At 44.9% G+C, this 20,034-nt stretch overlaps 1 protein-coding gene across 1 annotated transcript in view; it reads right to left on the bottom strand.

Moving 5' to 3' along the window:
• Window positions 1–1,447: 1,447 nt before the first annotated feature.
• LOC124550741 (one cut domain family member 3-like) overlaps window positions 1,448–20,034 on the bottom strand; it is a 184,876-nt gene continuing 166,289 nt past the window's right edge. Inside the window, exon 5 of the mRNA XM_047125462.1 lies at window positions 1,448–1,661. Within this exon, the coding sequence (XP_046981418.1) occupies window positions 1,448–1,661 (214 nt within the window). The remainder of the gene's footprint in view (window positions 1,662–20,034) is intronic.

A 20,034-nucleotide genomic window follows, 5' to 3' on the forward strand; every position in this document is an offset into this window, starting at 1 on the left:
AGTATACGACTTGCTGCTGCAGCTGCTTATCCAACGGCGGCAGGGAGAAAATATTAGATACAGGCTCCCAGGCAGATGCTATTTTTCTTGACTTCCGGAAGGCGTTCGATACAGTTCCGCACTGTCGCCTGATAAACAAAGTAAGAGCCCACGGAATATCAGACCAGCTGTGTGGCTGGATTGAAGAGATTTTAGCAAACAGAACACAGCATGTTGTTATCAATGGAGAGACGTCTACAGACGTTAAAGTAACCTCTGGCGTGCCACAGGGGAGTGTTACGGGACCATTGCTTTTCACAATATATATAAATGACCTAGTAGATAGTGTCGGAAGTTCCATGCGGCTTTTCGCGGATGATGCTGTAGTATACAGAGAAGTTGCAGCATTAGAAAATTGTAGCGAAATGCAGGAAGATCTGCAGCGGATAGGCACTTGGTGCAGGTAGTGGCAACTGTCCCTTAACATAGACAAATGTAATGTATTACGAATACATAGAAAGAAGGATCCTTTATTGTATGATTATATGATAGCGGAACAAACACTGGTAGCAGTTACTTCTGTAAAATATCTGGGAGTATGCGTGCGGAACGATTTGAAGTGGAATGATCATATAAAATTAATTGTCGGTACGGCGGGTACCAGGTTGAGATTCATTGGGAAAGTGCTTAGAAAATGTAGTCCATCAACAAAGGAGGTGGCTTACAAAACACTCGTTCGACCTATACTTGAGTATTGCTCATCAGTGTGGGATCCGTACCACATCGGTTTGACGGAGGAGATAGAGAAGATCCAAAGAAGAGCGGCGCGTTTCGTCACAGGGTTATTTGGTAACCGTGATAGCGTTACGGAGATGTTTAATAAACTCAAGTGGCAGACTCTGCAAGAGAGGCGCTCTGCATCGCGGTGTAGATTGCTCGCCAGCTTTCGAGAGGGTGCGTTTCTGGATGAGGTATCGAATATATTGCTTCCCCCTACTTATACCTCCCGAGGAGATCACGAATGTAAAATTAGAGAGATTAGAGCGCGCACGGAGGCTTTCAGACAGTCGTTCTTCCCGCGAACCATACGCGACTGGAACAGGAAAGGGATCTAATGACAGTGGCACGTAAAGTGCCCTCCGCCACACACCGTTGGGTGGCTTGCGGAGTATAAATGTAGATGTAGATGTAGATGTGTAATGACTACTGAGGTCGCTGATATGGAGGACCTGGCAGCAGGTTCACCTAATATGAAAAATGTGTGTTTTTGGGGGGGGTCCGGATACTTTCGATCACTTAGCGTAAATCGGAAGGCTTCCCTATCGGCGACTGGCGAATACGGCGTGCCGACGGTATTTCACTCGTGATATTTCGTAGCCATTGGCATATTTTCTTTAGCTTAAACATTACTCATTTATTTATTCAGATGATGGATCTCTGGAGTTTCCAAACTGTTGCATGAAAGTACTTAGCCGTGCGCGCTTTGTATACCTGCGAGCGCCGTTAAGAGCGTGTGAGAAACGGGGGCGCAGTTTTTGCTGGCGACAGCGCGTGCCCGCCAGTTCATATGCGGGATTAGCACGCTCTGTCGACCTCCCCGCCCCCACTCCGCCCCCACCCCGCCCCCGCGCCACGTGTTTACACGCGCCTGTCCACGTGTCGCCGCCGCCGCGGCCTGCAGGCTACGCACAGCACACGCAAAAGCGGCGAGGCGGCCAGTTAGTTGTTTGTGTGTTCCGTGCTTCACGAACTGTGATCTGTCGCTATGTTGTGCAACTTCTCACTAAGTTTGCAAATGTAACTCACTTTGCCACTGAACAAACAACATGCAACATGTTAACCGTCTATACATTTTTTTTTTTTTTTTTTTTTTTTTACCCGAGTCGCAAACTACCTCTCTCTCTCTCTCTCTCTCTCTTTTACTTTCTCGCTCACTTATTATTCTCGGACACCCACACAAACTGAACACACCAAAATTATTTTGTGGACTGATATTTGACTAGCTGTTAGATTCCTTCTTTATTGCAGGAAAAATGCCAACACGAATTATAATCAAACTTTCATCGTGACGGAAAGAGGGAACACATGTCACAAGCTGAATTTATAAATAAATTAGCCTTTGGCTGCAAGGATACTTTCCGGTTTTTTATTGCATTATCGATTTTGCATCTTCAGATGCACTCGAATAGATGTATGTATACGAGGGCAGATTTTTTATTTATTTACTCACTTATTTTTCGCCTGATCCGTATTTCAAAACTTGCTAAAGACTTCAATTTTTAAAAACAGATGCTACACCACGCTCCGTCATAGCCCAGTTTATCGAAATACTGCCAAGTTTCACTTTCGATAAATGCCATTCTGCTATTCATTAAGACAGGAAGTAGTTACATGAGAGTTTGCAAACGTTATGGTTTCAGTTGGTATTGGTTTCTCTGTGTTAAGCTTGTTGAAGTTAATTAAAGAGTATTTAACACTACACGATTTTCCCTTTTATTTACAAAGCATCTTCTGCAGTCATTCTTGAAACATCATATTTTCATATAAAGTGGGACGTTTTGATGGTATTAGAACCAGAGCCATACTATTTTACGAAATCACAAATTAAAATTTAATGTCGACACGTGCTTTCAAGCGGTAATAAATAGTTACTAGGATCATTCATTGCGATATCTGCTACAAAGCACTGATTTGAGTGAAAGTATCAATTTGGAAGTATGGAGTAGAATGACGAAATTACTCGTTCATAAGAAAGATGGCAAGGCAGACTTAAAAAGCTACTGTACAATTTCCTTACTGTCACCTTTTTTCAAAATTACCGAAAAAGTATTGTACTCAAGAACAATCGCACACTTAAGTAAAGAGAATTTACTTAGATTATCACACTTTGGAGTCCGGAAAGGCTGCTCGACTGAGAATGCTATTTACACATTCACTCATTGAATAGTACAACTATTAAATAATAACATATCGCCTGTCAGTATTTTTTGTGATCTCTCCTATGCCTTCGGTTGTGCAGATGATGAAACTCTCTCAGAAAAAAAAAAGTTTTGTGGAACTGGTGACTTTACACACATCTGGTTTGAATCATACTTGACAAACAGAATGCAAAACGTTATTCTGAATGATTCAAATAATGTCGGAAAGACAGAAAATAGTAGTTACTGTGGTAAAAATCACAAAGGGAGTCCCATAGGGTTCAATTTTGGGTCCCTTCCTATTCCTTATATATGTGAATAACTTTCCACTTAATAGTCAACAAGCAAAACTGACACTTTTAGCAGACGGTACTAGTGTTATAACAAATCCCATTACAAAGGAAACAACAGAAGAGTTAGTAAATGGTATTTACCAAAGAATTATTAAGTTGTCCCCTGAAAATGGACTGTCCCTAAATTTTGAAAAAAAAACAACTACATTCAGACACACCAGCAACTGATGTAACTCATGAACGGGAGTCAGAAAGGAGGGAACAGTGCCCTAAATTTTTGGGTGTAAACACTGATGAAAACTTGAACTCGAAGAAGCACATTACTGAGCTTCTCAAACAGTTAAGTTCAGCTACTTTTGCTCCTCGTATAATCGCTAACCTGGGAAACAAACGTATCATCGTCCTGGTATAATTTGCATATTTCCACTCAATAATTTCGAACGGATTAATATTCTGGGATAGATCATCACTTAGAAAAAAAGTACTGATTGCACAGAAGCGAGCAGTAAGAGTAATATGTGGCGATCACCCACCAGCGATATGTAGGGACCTATGCAAGGAGCTAGGCATTTTAACTGCCGCGTCACAATGCACATTTTTGCTAATGAAATTCATCATAACTAATATCCGTCATAATTTGAGAAGAACGATGATGTACACACCTGCAAAATTAGAGGAAAAAATGAGCTTTATTACCCATTGTTAAAGCTCTCGGTGGCTCAGAGAGGAGTTCAATATGAAGCAGTACAAATTTTTGATCATTTGGCAAATTACATAAAATGTCTAACAGATAATCAAACAAAGCTTAAATCTAATTTAAAAATTATTCCCCTTGGACAGCTCCATCCATGCCACCGACGAATTTCTACCTAAAAACCGGTAAAAGGAAAAAAAAGGAAAAGAAAAAGAATTGTATTTAAGTGTAGGTGCACGAGTAGTAATAACATGATAATTGTTCATTAATGTTAACATTAATCGTGTCCACATATCTGTAAACTGACTCGCTCGAAATGATTGCGGTAAAAAAATCGTTCAATAGATCAATGGGACATGCCTCCACAATGGCTTTTCCCCTTTCTCCCAGTGCAATATCCACCCCTTCTGCAGTTTTACACTAAAGTGCGGGAGTGAGACTATGCGTTTACGTTTAAACTGTGCATAATACCGGATCTGGATAGTATCAGGCGACAGTCTGATATTGTGTGCAAAGTGGATAATTTTCTCAAAGCGCTGAAAAATTCCCAAAACAGGATTTGTAATTTTTTTGAGAGATGCACTAAATAACAACCGCAGAGGTATGACAGGTCTCAGTAAGAACTGTGCAGTGCATCTGTTACCAAGACAATAAAGGTGTAATCCAAGATGAAAATGCCCTAGGGCCAAGCTTTCCCTGTCTAAGAAAAAACATTACACGCCAGAAACCTGTCACAGGGTTAGGTGATTTGCAGAAAGACGTAATTCGTCGCTCAGTTCAGAAATTTTAGGATAATGCTGAATACCCAACACCTAAAAAAACTTGAAGCTGTTTTAAAAGTTAAAATACACTGTGCGGGAGACATTACTTCTCTGCATAAAATTTTAAGAAAACTTGGCTCTAGATATTGAAAAGCTAATGACGGTTGGAGAGTTTTGATGAGAGAAAAAAGATACTGTAGCCGCAAAGGCCTCATTTTTAAGAAGAATGTATAAGGTAAAGAATTTACGTCGACGACACTTGGGTCAATTAAAAACACTCCGAAAGTTTTGTCTGGCAGGACTGTAAAAGAAACAGTGGTGTCACGTCAGGTAAAGGATCACATCTGATAATCTTCCATGCCGGATCGGCCAAATATGGTTTGATTCAGGATCAAAATTGATGTTGCGCTCTAAACGCGACGTTGATCATCATCAACAGATGAAAAATGTGATGTTTAGCACATAGTTCACCGATCTGTTTCGAAGCCTGGAAGGAGGAAGTGTGATAACTCGTGGACAACGCAAGCTATCATTACAGGCATAACGAAAAAATTCCAACACAAATTTCAAGAAGCTGACATTTCAAAATGACTGCAAAGCAGAAGCACAGCTCATGACCCCCCACACACACGCTAGCCCGATTGCTTCATTGTTGGGGGACACAGTACCAATAATAGCCGATATGAGCTTGATGGTCTAGCTGCAGAAATGGGACATGAAGTAATACGGCTTTCTCCACGTGACAGTCAGAATCATCCCATTGCACTGATATAGGCTCAAATAAAGAGAGATGTAGCAGAAAAAAATTCTACAGTTAAGATCAGAGATGTGAGAAAATTACTGGAGGACGCCATTAAACGTGTGACGACAGAAGACTGGCAGAAATGCGTTACCCGTGCGGGGGGACTGCAAGAAGGAGACTTCGTGAAGGAAGGACTTCGAGACGAACGCATTCAGAAGACTGTAATAAATCTACGTGAAGAGAGTGACAACAGCTCCAGCGACGACGAAGGCGACGAAGTTAGAGAAGATGATGTCCGCCCTCTGTAATTTCTGTTTGATGGGTTGCAGTCTTCCGGCCCTAGTGTCCAATACATACAGGTTGAATATTAATGAAACCTACAAACTGCACGGACGGACTCCTGACTGGAAATAGAGAAAAAAAGATCCCATGAATATGCGTCCGGAAATGCGTTGTTGGCACGGTAGATGGCGCTGGCGAATGACAGTTGTCCAGACCACGTGCTGTGTGTTCCTTGTGTGTGGCACGTTGTGTGATAGACGCAGCGTACTGTAAGCAGCAGAATGGTCCGGTGTTCATGCCGGGAGCAAGCCGAGATGGTGCTTGTGTACGGCCAAGCAGATGAAAACCGTCGAGAGGCAGCGCGGCTGTACCAAAACAACTACCCTCACAGACACGACCCACATCACTCAACACTTCAAGCCCTTTTCGTGTGATCATGGGTCGTTTCAGATAGACTAAGGTGCAGGCAGGCGGCGGACTGTGGGTATACTAGATGTGAAAGACCGAGTGCTGCCTCTCTACCACTTCCATCTGCTTGGCCGTACACAAGCAACATCTCGGCTTGTCCCCTAGATGAATGCCGGACCATTCTGCTGCTTACAGTACGCTCCGTCAGTAACACAAGAAACACACGACACGTGGTCAGAGGAACTGCCATTCGTCAGCGCCGTCTACCGTAACAACGATGCATTTCCTGACATACAGCGTGAAAGTTATTGAATCATATGAAATAAAATCGTCATACCTCTTGAACTGTTTGCTGTAGGACGTTCAAACTGCACGGTTGGCTACGGGACGCGATGGGAATTGTATTGTTTGTTTCATCGACGAAGCCCACTTTCATTTAGATGGATTCGAAAATAAGCAAAACTGGCACGTTTGAGGAACTGATAATCCGCATTTTGCTATCGATAAGTCTGTGGTATGGATAGCTACGATGCCACAACGCAGGTGCGCTGTGCTAGGTTGGCACTACGACACCGACACCGACGACAGCGCCCTCTAGCCGGCGCTGTGCAGCTCTAAGAGCGCCGCTCCGGATTCAACCCATTTGATTCCTAGGAGACGACCTAGCAACATTGTTTCTACTTCATAGGGGGTAGCCATTACAGACTTTGCTAGGTCAGTTTGTCCAACTACTAGTAGCTGTTAGCGTTGATACCTGTACGGCTTCGCACCTAAGTGCTCATCTTCAGTGCAAAGTTACGTGCGTCATTTACTAATATTCTCTATTAAATGTTCTGTTAAGTTAAACGCAGTACCGAAGCATTTCACCTTTTCCTACATTCGGCCTACCCTTCAGTTTACTGGAGCAGACCCACGCACCGCCTTCCAGGCGGGATACAAAAAAGTCTCTTCACCCTCAATGGTTGACTGTGTGGTGTGCAGTGTCCAGTCACGCAATAATCGGTGCGATATTCCTCGATGGCTCGGTGACAACAGAACGGTACTTGAAGGTTTAGGAAGATGATTTCATCCCCGTTAAAGTGAGTCTGATTTCGACAAGATGTGGTTCATGCAAGACAGAGCTCGACCTGACAGAAGCAGGAGAGTGTCTGATGTCCTGGAGGAGCAGTTTGGGGACCGCATTCTGGCTCTGGGGTACCCAGAAGCCACTGGCATGGCCCTCGATTGGCCGCCATATTCTCCGGATCTGAACACATGCGACTCCTTGTGGGGCTGTATTAAAGACAAGGTTCACAGCAATAACCCCAAAACCGTTACTGAGCTGAAAACATCCATTCAGGAGGTCATCGACTGCATCGACGTTCCGACACTTCAGCAGGTCATGCAGAATTTCGCTATTCGTCAGTGTCACATCATTGCCAATGATGGCAGGCATATTTAACATGTCACAAACTAAATCCGAATTCTGTAGTTTACATGTTCAAGAAAGTGTGTGCATGCCGTAGTTTGTAACTAATTTATGGTTTTTTCGTCTAGTTGAGTAATTGTCACCCAGTATGTTCACAGTACGTTTGTTCCTCCATTTCTATTTAGCGATCCATCCCTGTAGTTTATCGTTTTTATTCACGTTCACCCTGTATAGTTATTTTAGTGTAATAATCTCTATAGTGGTACGTAAAAAACAGTGAAACAAAGTACCGGGTGATCAAAAACTCAGTATAGATTTAATAAACCACGGAATAATGTAGATAGAGAGGTAACAATTGCACACACGATTGGAATGACATGGGGTTTTATTAGAACAAAATGTCCGACAGATGGCGCTGGACAGCAGAACGTCAGTGGCTACGCATGACAATCGTGTATAAAAGGAGCTCTAATGAGAGAGAGAATCAGATGCGCCAGCAACATGTTGACGTTACCTGAAAAGGCGCTTTTAGTGAATCTGTATTATCAGAATGGGGAATGTACTAATTCAGCGTTACGATCCTATCGCCATAGGAAGGGGATTCGAAAGGGTAAAGGTCCGTTGACAAATGCAGCTGTGGCGAGAATGACTTCGAAGTTCGAAGCCATGGGTTGTTTAGACAATAGACCCCGTAGTGGCCGACCGAGCACAAGGTGTAATGCTGCTGAGACAGTTCGGAATGAAACAGAGGCTGTAGCGGGTTCGTCCATGCACGGGGAAGTCAGCGCTCGTGCAGTAGCACGTCGCACCGGCATTCCATACACTACTGCTTGGTTGGCAGTTAGGCGTACCCTCCGATGCTGTCCGTACAAAATCCATCGGCATCATGAATTGTTACCTGGCGATTTTGTGCAGCGGAGGACATTTGCGGTGTGGGCGTTTCAAAAGATGGCGGAAGATAACTATTGGTTGAGTAACGTGTTGTGGACCGACGAAGCTCATTTCACGATCCGAGGGTCTGTCAACGCACAACCTCAGAATATTGGCTACCGAAAATCCTAGAACTGTCGTGGAAACATTGCACGATGAGAAAGTCACGGTATGGGCTGGATTTACCACATCTACCGTTATCGGGCCTTTTTTCTTCGAGAAAATGCGTGATTCTGGTTTTGTAACTGCTACCGTGACGGGTGAGACGTACGCCGATATGTTATAGAATCGCATCATCCCCTGTCTGGCTGATAAACACCTGCTGGAACGTACGATGTTTATACAGGATGGCGCTCCGCCCCATATTGCTAGACGCGCGTCGTTTGGTGATGACCGTGAGCTCAGTCGCCACTTTCGTCATGCTTGGCCTCCCAGGCCCCAGACCTCAGTCCGTGCGACTATTGGCTTTGGGGTTACCTGAAGTCGCAAGTGTATCGTGATCGACCGACATCTGTAGGGATGCTGAAGGACAACATCTGACGCCAATGCTTCACCATAACTCCGCACATGCTATACGGTGCTGTTCACAACATTATTCCTCGACTACAGCTATTGTTGAGGAATGATGGTGGACATATTGAGCATTTCCTGTAAAGAAGATCATCTTTGCTTTGTCTTACTTTGTTATGCTAATTATTGCTATTCTGATCAGATGAAGCGCCATTGTCGGACATTTTTTGAACTTTTGTATTTTTTTGGTTCTAATAAAACCCGATGTCATTCCAAGCATGTGTGTCAATTTGTACCTCTCTATCTACATTATTCCGTGATTTATTCAGTTTTCAAATTTACACTGAGTTTTTGATCACCCGATGTTGTTGTTGTTGTGGTCTTCAGTCCTGAGACTGGTTTTATGCAGCTCTCGATGCTACTCTATCCCGTGCAAGCTTCTTCATCCCAGTACCTACCGCAACCTACATCCTTCTGAATCTGCTTAGTGTATTCATCTCTTGGTCTTCCTCTACGATTTTTACCCTCCACGGTGCCCTCCAATACTAAATTGGCGACCCCTTGATGCCTCAACACATGTCCTACCAACCGATCCCTTCTTCTAGTCAAGTTGTGCCACAAACGTCTCTTCTCCCGAATTCTATTCAGTACTTCCTCATTAGTTATGTGATCTACCCATCTAATCTTCAGCATTCTTCTGTAGCACCACATTTCAAAAGCTTCTATTCTCTTCTTGTCCAAACTATTTATCGTCCATGTTTCACTTCCATACATGGCTACACTGCATACAAATACTTTCAAAAATGACTTCCTGACACTGAAATCTATACTCGATGTTAACAAATTTCTCTTCTTCAGAAACGCTTTCCTTGCCATTGCCAGTCTACATTTTATATCCTCTCTACTTCGACCATCATCAGTTATTTTGCTCCCCAAATATCAAAACTCATTTACTACTTTAAGTGTCTCATTTCCTAATCTAATTCCCTCAGCATCACCCGACTTAATTCGGCTACATTCCATTATCCTCGTTTTGCTTTTGTTGATGTTCATCTTATATCCTCCTTTCAAGACACTATCCATTCAGTTCAACTCCTCTTCCAAGTCCTTTGCTGTCTCTGACAGAATTACAATGTCAGATCACCCGGTATAATAAATTAATTCCGAAAACATGCAATACTTTGGCTTTGTTTAAGCGGCAGTAGCTGTTGACTGGAGTGTGGTTGCCAGAAGGTAGAAGGGAGCGTGAAGAGTGGGGATAAAGCTTCGTGACCTCGAGCCGCCTGGCCAGAGTCAAAAGAGTCTAAGTACGCCAGGAAGTACGGACAGGCCGGAGACGCCCGAAAGGAAGGAGTCGCAGCGGCGGCGAGAGGAACCGCCGGCGCGAGCAGCGACTGTTTTCCTCTGCCCAGCGGGGGTGGTCAGGCTGACTCAGGCCGGCTACCGGCGGAGGGGGAGGTAGGGGTGAGCTTTTTAAGTATTGATCCCGGGCGGACCGCAGCAAAACTCCGGCCGCAGGCTAAAGCTGAAACTCTGACCACTCGCTCACTGGGTGCTGGCCCGCGGCTGCCGCAGTTCACCCTCTTCAGGTCCTCACCTGCGTGTGGCGCGCGCACTGCGGCCGCAGCTTCACCTGCTGCAAGCCTGCAACACCGCCGGCGTGCAGCGTCGTCCTCGTGACAGTCGCTTTCGCCGGGTGTGGTGTGCGTACTGTAAGACCTTCGGTACACACACACCATCACATTATTTGACTTGTAGCTCTAGCGAAGTAGGCGAGTGTCAGCAATATGTCTCGTGGTCTTATCGTGGCGTGTTTATCTTCTGCCGTTAGGTCAGACGATAGAAATGCCACTTGCACGCTTAGAGTAGCAGATTGATGGTGACCAACTTCAAACAGAACTTGATAATTTTGACACACATTTATTGAAATATTAAAAAGCATAGACATTACGTAACTTGATTCTGGATGCTGTTTACAATTGACAATCTGAAGTTCCTTTGGTCTTGGTAGGTTAATCTTATTCTCACGTATCTCTGATACTTGACAAAGTGTCTATACATTTATCTTCATGGCTATGTACAGGAATATGGTAACCTTATTAGGCGCAGACTGAACTTGACTATAGACTGGTATATACTAATGCAGACTGGTACAGACTGGTGCAGACAAATGCAGACTAACGCAGACTTACTAATCGGAGGTCTATACACTCGTTATAATACCTTGCGCGTTCAGGTATCACTGCGCGAGTGTGATCAGCGATGAGAAAAGGTTCTACGTTAGCAGCAATCTCATTGGCTGCGTTACATATTAATACGCGGATCGGCGGAAGCAGAATTTGGTCCGTCTCTAAGGCAGCGCCATCTCGTAGTGCGGAGACGGACGAGCGCTGCGCTTGCGCTGTTGTGCTTAGTGGGGCGCGCTCTAGTGGGAAAGTTGTGTACGCGCTGACTACGCGGAACTATGTACACAACACCGGGTGAGGCTGCTACGACCACAGTCTAACGTACGCGATCGCGATATTCACTGTTGTGAAAGCTGTTAGCACCCAGCAGTTGGAGTGACAGTAGCACCCCTGGCATCTGGAGAAACAGCCCTCAAATACCTGTCATACAGGCCACAGCATTAACGTTCGTTTTTAGCATTACATGCCTCTGTCAGTAAACAACAGAATCCTTATAGAATCACTTCGTTCAAATGGTTCAAATGTCTCTGACAACGGAACCTCCCCATCGCAAACCCCTCAGATTTAGTTATAAGTTGGCACAGTGGATAGACCTTGAAAACCTGAACACAGATCAATCGAGAAAACAGGAAAAAGTTGTGTGGAACTATGAAAAAAATAAGCAAAATATACAAACTGAGTAGTCCATGAGTGAGACAGGTAACATCAAGGATAGTGTGAGCTCAGGAGCACCGTGGTCCCGTGGTTAGCGTGAGCAGCTGCGGAACGAGAGGTACTTGGTTCAAGTCTGCCCTCGAGAGAAAGCCTGAGAGAAAGGATTTTTAACAGTCGGACAGACAAGCTATTCGCCGGCCGGTGTGGCCGTGCGGTTCTAGCCGCTTCAGTCTGGAACCGGGTGACCGCTACGGTCGCAGGTTCGAATCCTGCCTGGGGCATGGATGTGTGTGACGTCCTTAGGTTAGTTAGGTTTAAGCAGTTCTAAGTTCTAGGGGACTGATGACCGTAGATGTTAAGTCCCATAGTGCTCAGAGCCATTTGAACCATTTTTCTCCAATGGGAACCGAAAACATTTGATCGCAAGGCCGATTCCTCCACAGGAAAACACATCTGATACGTTCTATACGACACTAGTGACGGCATGTGCGACACATGACAGGAATATGTTGTCGACCCACCTTACTTGTACACTTGGTGAATGGATAAAAAGTTTCTTCTACCTTGCCCGATTTAGGTTTTCTTGTGGATTCCGATTCCGATTCCTTATAGTTCGGAAAATATTCATTGACCTTGTTATTGAAGTCGCGAGCTAGTATTTGCTGGATTCATATTGCCCACGGAATACATCTCACGTATTTAATGCACTCTCGTCCAAAGTACCTAACAGTCAACTGCCAGCCAGGGAGCCTCGTTAGCAGGAATACTGTCTCTTCCGTGCGCTGTAGTTGACTGACGTCGTGTGTTCAAATGGTTCAAATGGCTCTGAGCACTATGGGACTTAACATCTGTGGTCATCAGTCCCGTGGAACTTAGAATTACTTAAACCTAACTAACCTAAGGACATCACACACATCCATGCCCGAGGCAGGATTCGAACCTGCAACCGTAGCAGTCGCGCGGTTTCGGACTCAGCGCCTAGAACCGCTAGACCACTGCGGCCGGCAAACCGCTTTGTTGTCTGTCCCTCTTGTCTGTCTGTCCGACTGTTAAAAATCCTTTCTCTCTGGAAACGGTAGGCGTATCAAGTTAACATTTATGTCGTAGACAGAGGTTTGTGGCCCTCACAGTAAAAGAAAAGCAAGAAATCAAATTTGTAATTTGTAATTATATCACACGAAAAAAATGTTTCTTTAGTCATTTGTTCTCAAACGTCAAGCCGCCACCGCATGCCTGTCTACAAACACATAATAAGCCTCGAAAATAAACCTGGCACAAATGGAACAGCACAAAGTGTTTGTTGAATGGACCTATTAACCTCAGATGTTAAGTCGATAGCGCTTAGAGCCATTTTCTGTCAAACGTCAAACTTGAAATTAAAGCAATCAGTAGTTCTGCGTTCAGGCTGACTGGATCAAACATCAGGCAAAAAAGACTTTATTGCTCATCTGGCACGTTTGGGAATTTATCCGTCAGCAGATATCGAGGATCGATGACTGCGCGTATATATGGCGTTTCAAGTCTGCGAATTTTTGCTCACATGCAACTTTAAACACCATATCCATTTGGAGCAGTCGATCTTGAATATCTGATAATTAATACATTCGGAAGCGCTTCATACGAGCACTGAGGTAACTCCTGCCTGATGTTTGGCTTATACCTTTTCGATCCAGTCGGCCTGAATGGAGAATTACTGATTTTTATAGTAACGACCACCTACCTCCTGCATGATTTTATATCATATTTACGTTATTGAAATTAAAACATTCTCGAAAATCTTGGAATCCTTGGGACCAGTACCTTGCCTGTATCTGTCTACGTACACAATGTATAGATATGTCTATATACACAATTAAGTTTGTATGGACTTACCTATGGAACATTTATATTCTGTGCGAAAAGTGTTACTAACGTCTCAAGAGGGACCGATGACCGTAGCAGTGTGGTCCCTTTACTCACACAAACCAACCAACCAACGCTTTAAGAGACCTCAGCTCAGCGATTGTAAAATAAATAAACAGTGACAAACTGGTGAATAGAATGAAAGCCAAATAAACAAGATGGGCGAAAAGGAGCTGAATTTAACGTGTATTCTTCGAAATGATGCATGAAAATAGCAGCCCATGGCTATTCCACCACTCATTTAATAACTACACAAAAAGCAGGTAGTGATCAAAGTATGATCAAGCAGTTTGATAGTCCCGCCAGGGAAGTACTGTGCCAATAACTTTAACGTATCTTCCACAAGGGCAGTTGTGAACAGAGAGACCACATCCAAACTGACCATACTTTCGTCTGGAATTATTCTTATTTGTTCGACTGTGTTCACGGTTACTTGCGAGCTTTTAATATCGCGTTCGCAACGACCAACTACTGGGTTAAGTAACTTGGTTAAATACTTTGTTGCCTGTAGATTGTAGAATCTACAGCACTGACGATAACATACATACATACCTAAGGACTGCAAAGTTACGGAAGTCACAGCATTGCCCAAGAAAGTTGATAGGAGTAATCCGCTCAATTTCAGTCAGACATCGCATACGTCGATTTGCAGGAGGCTCTTGCTCGAACATTATGAATTACCACGAAGAAAAATATTTATTGACAAACAGCCAACACAGATTCAGTAAATATACACTCCTGGAAATGGAAAAAAGATCACATTGACACCGGTGTGTCAGATCCACCATACTTGCTCTGGACACTGCGAGAGGGCTGTACAAGCAATGATCACACGCACGGCACAGCGGACACACCAGGAACCGCGGTGTTGGCCGTCGAATGGCGCTAGCTGCGCAGCATTTGTGCACCGCCGCCGTCAGTGTCAGCCAGTTTGCCGTGGCATACGGAGCTCAATCGCAGTCTTTAACACTGGCAGCATGCCGCGACAGCGTGGACGTGAACCGTATGTGCAGTTGATGGACTTTGAGCGAGGGCGTATAGTGGGCATGCGGGAGGCCGGGTGGACGTACCGCCGAATTGCTCAACACGTGGGGCGTGAGGTCTCCACAGTACATCGATGTTGTCGCCAGTGGTCGGCGGAAGGTGCACGTGCCCGTGCCCGTCGACCTGGGACCGGACCGCAGCGACGCACGGATGCACGCGAAGACCGTAGGATCCTACGCAGTGCCGTAGGGGACCGCACCGCCACTTCCCAGCAAATTAGGGACACTGTTGCTCCTGGGGTATCGGCGAGGACCATTCGCAACCGTCTCCATGAAGCTGGGCTACGGTCCCGCACACCGTTAGGCCGTCTTCCGCTCACGCCCCAACATCGTGCAGCCCGCCTCCAGTGGTGTCGCAACAGGCGTGAATGGAGGGACGAATGGAGACGTGTCGTCTTCAGCGATGAGAGTCGCTTCTGCCTTGGTGCCAATGATGGTCGTATGCGTGTTTGGCGCCGTGCAGGTGAGCGCCACAATCAGGACTGCATACGACCGAGGCACACAGGGCCAACACCCGGCATAATGGTGTGGGGAGCGATCTCCTACACTGGCCGTACACCACTGGTGATCGTCGAGGGGACACTGAATAGTGCACGGTACATCCAAACCGTCATCGAACCCATCGTTCTACCATTCCTAGACCGGCAAGGGAACTTGCTGTTCCAACAGGACAATGCACGTCCGCATGTATCCCGTGCCACCCAACGTGCTCTAGAAGGTGTAAGTCAACTACCCTGGCCAGCAAGATCTCCGGATCTTGTCCCCATTGAGCATGTTTGGGACTGGATGAAGCGTCGTCTCACGCGGTCTGTACGTCCAGCACGAACACTGGTCGAACTGAGGCGCCAGGTGGAAATGGCATGGCAAGCCGTTCCACAGGACTACATCCAGCATCTCTACGATCGTCTCCATGGGAGAATAGCAGCCTGCATTGCTGCGAAAGGTGGATATACACTGTACTAGTGCCGACATTGTGCATGATCTGTTGCCTGTGTCTATGTGCCTGTGGTTCTGTCAGTGTGATCATGTGATGCATCTGACCCCAGGAATGCGTCAATAAAGTTTACCCTTCCTGGGACAATGAATTCACGGTGTTCTTATTTCAGTTTCCAGGAGTGTAGTTGTTATGAAACACAACTATCTCATTATTCTCACTTCCATACAAGGCTACACTCCATACAAAAACTTTCAGAAACGACTTCCTGACACTTAAATATATACTCGGTGTTAGCACGTTTCTCTTCTTCACAAACGCTTTCCTTGCCATCCTCTCTACTTCGACCATCGTCACTTAATTTGCTCCTCAAATAGCAAAACACATCTACTACTTTACATGTCTCGTTTCATAATCTACTTCCCTCAACGTCACCTGATTTAAATACGACTATATTCCATTATCATCGTTTTGCTTTTGTTGATGGTCTTCTTATATCCTCCTTTCAAGACACTGTCCAATCCGTTTAATTACTCTTCCAAGTCCTTTGCGTCTCTGACAGAATTACAAAGTTATCGGCAAACATCAAAGATTTTACTTCTTCTCTATGGTTTTTAATTCCTACTCCAAATTTTTCTTTTGTTTCCTTTACTGCTTGCTCAGTATGCTGATTGAATAATATCGGGGACAGGCTAAAACCTTATCTCACATCCCTTTTCAACTACTGCTTCCCCTTCGTGCCCCTCGACGTTCATAGGTGCCATCTGGTTTCTGCACAAACTGTAAATAGCATTTCGCTCCCTGTATTTGATCCTGCCACCTTCAGAATTTGAAAGAGAGTATTCCAGTCGACACTGTCAAAAGCTTTCTCTAAGTCTACAAATGCAAGAAACGTAGGTTTGCCTTTCCTTAATCTTTCTTCTAAGATAAGTCGTAGGCTCAGTATTGCCTCGCGTGTTCCAACATTTCTACGGAATCCATACTGATCTTCCCCGAGATCGGCTTCTGTCAGCGAGTATATATAATTAATATTTCTGAAACCACAATCACTGTGGTCAGGGATGAGGAAGGCTGATTAGACCTGTACTAAGAGAAGAGAGGGAGAAGTTCAAGGTTGAACGTCCTGTCGACGTCGAAACCATTACATCTACATCTGTATTCCGCAAGCAGCAGTACAGTGCATGGCGGATGGTACCATGTACCATTAGTAGTCATTTCATTTCCTGTTCCACTTCAATACATAGCGAGGGAAAAACGAGTGTCTATATACCTCGGTATGAGCCCCAATTTCTCGTATCGTACCTTCGTCGTCCTTACGATAAATGTATGTTGGCTGCATTAGAATCATTCCGAAATGAGCTTCCTTAAAGAGAACGTCGCCTTCCCTCCAATGATTCCCATTTGAGTTCCAGAAGCATTTTCACAATATTTGCCTGTTCTCCGAACTGCTTAGATGTCTTCCTTTAATCCGACCTGCTGTGGATCCCAACCAATTGAGCAATACGTTCCGTATGCAGTCTCCTTTGCAAATGAACCACACTTTCCCAAAATTCTCCCAATAAACTGAAGTCGACTATGCGCCATCCCTAGTGCAATCCTCACGAGCACGATCCATTTCATATCGCTTCTCGCGTTGCAACGTTACGCTCACATATTCAAACGACTTGACTGTGTAAAGTGCCAAATTACTAATGCTGTATCCGAAATTTATGGGTTTGGGTTTCCCACTCATCTGCATTAACTTACATTTTCTCTGCATTTAGAGCCAGATGCCATTCATCCCACCAACCAGAAATTTCGTCTAAGTCATCTTATATCCTCCTACAATCACTCAGCTTCAACATCTTCCCGCGCACCACACCATTAGCAAAAAAACCGCAGCTTATGGCCCACTCTGTCCACCAGATCATTTATGTACACAGAAAACAATAGCGGTTCTGTCACACTAGCCAGGGTCTGAGGCATTCCTGACGATACCCTTCTGTCTGACGAACATTCGACGTTGATTACAGCGTACTGTGTGTTATTACTTAAGAAGTCTTCGGACCATTCGCATATCTAAGAAGTTATTCCGTATGCTCATACCTGCAGTGGGACATCGTGTCAAATACTTTTAGGAAATGTAGAGATATGAAATCTGTCTGTTGGCCTTCATAAATCACAGTATTTCATGTGAGAAAGGGGGAAGCTGAGCTTCGCACGGGCGATGCTTTCTAAAATCGTTCTAATTCACGGAGATATGAGCTTCTTGGTCTCAATAAAATTTATTATATTCGAACTGATAATACGTTCAAGTATTCTGCAGCAAGCGTATGTTAGCGATATTGGTCTGTAATTTTGCGGGTCCGCTCTTATACCCTTCTTATATGCAGGAGTCACCCGCGCTTTTTTCTCGTCGCATGCTACTTTGCGCTGGATGAGAGATTCGCCATAAACACAAGCTAAGTAACGGGCCTATAAGGTAGAGTACTCTTAGCAAAACCGAATAGGGATTCCATGCGGACTTGGCGACTCATTTGTTTTCAACGCCTTCAGTTCTTTAGATATGGAGGAAAAGCTTGTATTGTTTTCAAGGACAGAGTAGAATTTTGGCCGTGTCCTTTGAAAGGAATTATCTCCCTATTTTGAGGCGCCACGTCACGGATTGCGTGGCCCCTCCCGCCGGAGGTTCGTGTCCTCCCTCGGGCATGGGTGTGTGTGTGATGTTCTTATTTAGTTTAAGTAGTCTGTAAGTCTAGGGACCGATTACCTCAGCAATTTGGTCCCTTAGTAATTCATACACACCGCTCCATATTTTTCTGGTGCGATTTGAGAAAGTCACGGAAAACTTAAATCAGGATGGCCGGAATCGGATTTAAACTCTCATCGTGCCGAGTACGACCACTGTACCATCTCGTTCTTTAACAGGAAAAAGAGTCCGATGCATGAGACAACGAAAAGGACTACCACAGGGGTTCTCATTTCAAGCCACGCCGGTGGATGCGGGCCGGGTTATCACCGGATCGACGACGGAAAACTTTCCGAAGTGCTAACCGAACAGTCTGCGGCCTACCAGTGCAGCACTGCTGTCGTGCGGATTGCGTCGTCCGTAGCGCTAAGGCGTACACTATCCCCCTCTAGCGCTCGTTTGCTTTACTTCAAGGTTAACAGGTATATAAGAATGGAGTCACATCATCAGACTTTCGGAATACGTAATAGTCCCCCATTCGGGTCTCCGGGAGGGGACTGCCAAGGGGAAAGTGACCATGAGAAAAAGACTGAATAACCAACGAAAGGATAATGTTCTACAATTCGGAGCGTGAAATGTCAGAAGTGTAAACGTGGTAGGAAAGCTATAAAATCCGAAAAGGGAGATGCAAATGCTACTTCTAGATGTAGCGGTTGTCAGTGGAATCAAACGGGAAGAAACAGGGATTTCTTTTCAGACGAGTGTAGGGTAATATCAACAGCAGCAGAAAATGATGTAACGGAGGCAGGATTAGTTATGCATAGGAAAGCAGGGCAGACAGTGTGGGTCTATGAACAGCTCAATGATAGGATTGTTCTCATCAGAATCAACAGAAAACCAACACCGACAACGATAGTTTAGGTATACACGCCAACCTCGCAAGCTGTAGATGAAGAGGCAGAGAATGTATATGAGGAATTGAATGGGTAATTCAGGGAGATGAAAATTTAATGCTAAAGGGTGACCAGAATGCGGTGGTATGGGAAAGAATAGAAGAATGGGTAACGGAAGAATATGGACGTGATACTAGGAATGACGGAAAGAGATTAACTGAGATCTTGTTGTGGACTGGCAAGACAGCCAATCCACAGTGACGGGTAGCCGAAAGGCACGCTTTTAAGCTCACGCAGGCTGGCGTGAGGTCTGGAACAGTTAAAGGAGTTGAGTCTAGTAAAAAAGGTACATAGCTGCTGGAATACTTAACTTTAATCAATAATTGGTGAACATCGGTCTGACGGTACATGCATCACAAGATAAATAGCAATTGATAATGGCGCCTTGCTAGGTCGTAGCAAATGGCGTAGCTGAAGGCTATGCTAACTATCGTCTCGGCAAATGAGAGCGTAATTTGTCAGTGAACCATCGCTAGCAAAGTCGGCTGTACAACTGGGGCGAGTGCTAGGAAGTCTCTCTAGACCTGCCGTGTGGCGGCGCTCGGTCTGCAATCACTGACAGTGTCGACACGCGGGTCCGGCGTATACTAACGGACCACGGCCGATTTAAAGGCTACCACCTAGCAAGTGTGGTGTCTGGCGGTGACACCACAGATCTGCAATAAATTTCAGCTAGTAATAGAGAATACTCTGTTCAAGAATCACAAGAGGAGGAGGTATACTTTCAAATGGCCAGGAGATACGGTAAGATTCAAGTTACATTACAGCG

The sequence above is a fragment of the Schistocerca americana genome, chromosome 9 (genome assembly GCF_021461395.2).
Source record: "Schistocerca americana isolate TAMUIC-IGC-003095 chromosome 9, iqSchAmer2.1, whole genome shotgun sequence".
NCBI lineage: Eukaryota > Metazoa > Arthropoda > Insecta > Orthoptera > Acrididae > Schistocerca > Schistocerca americana.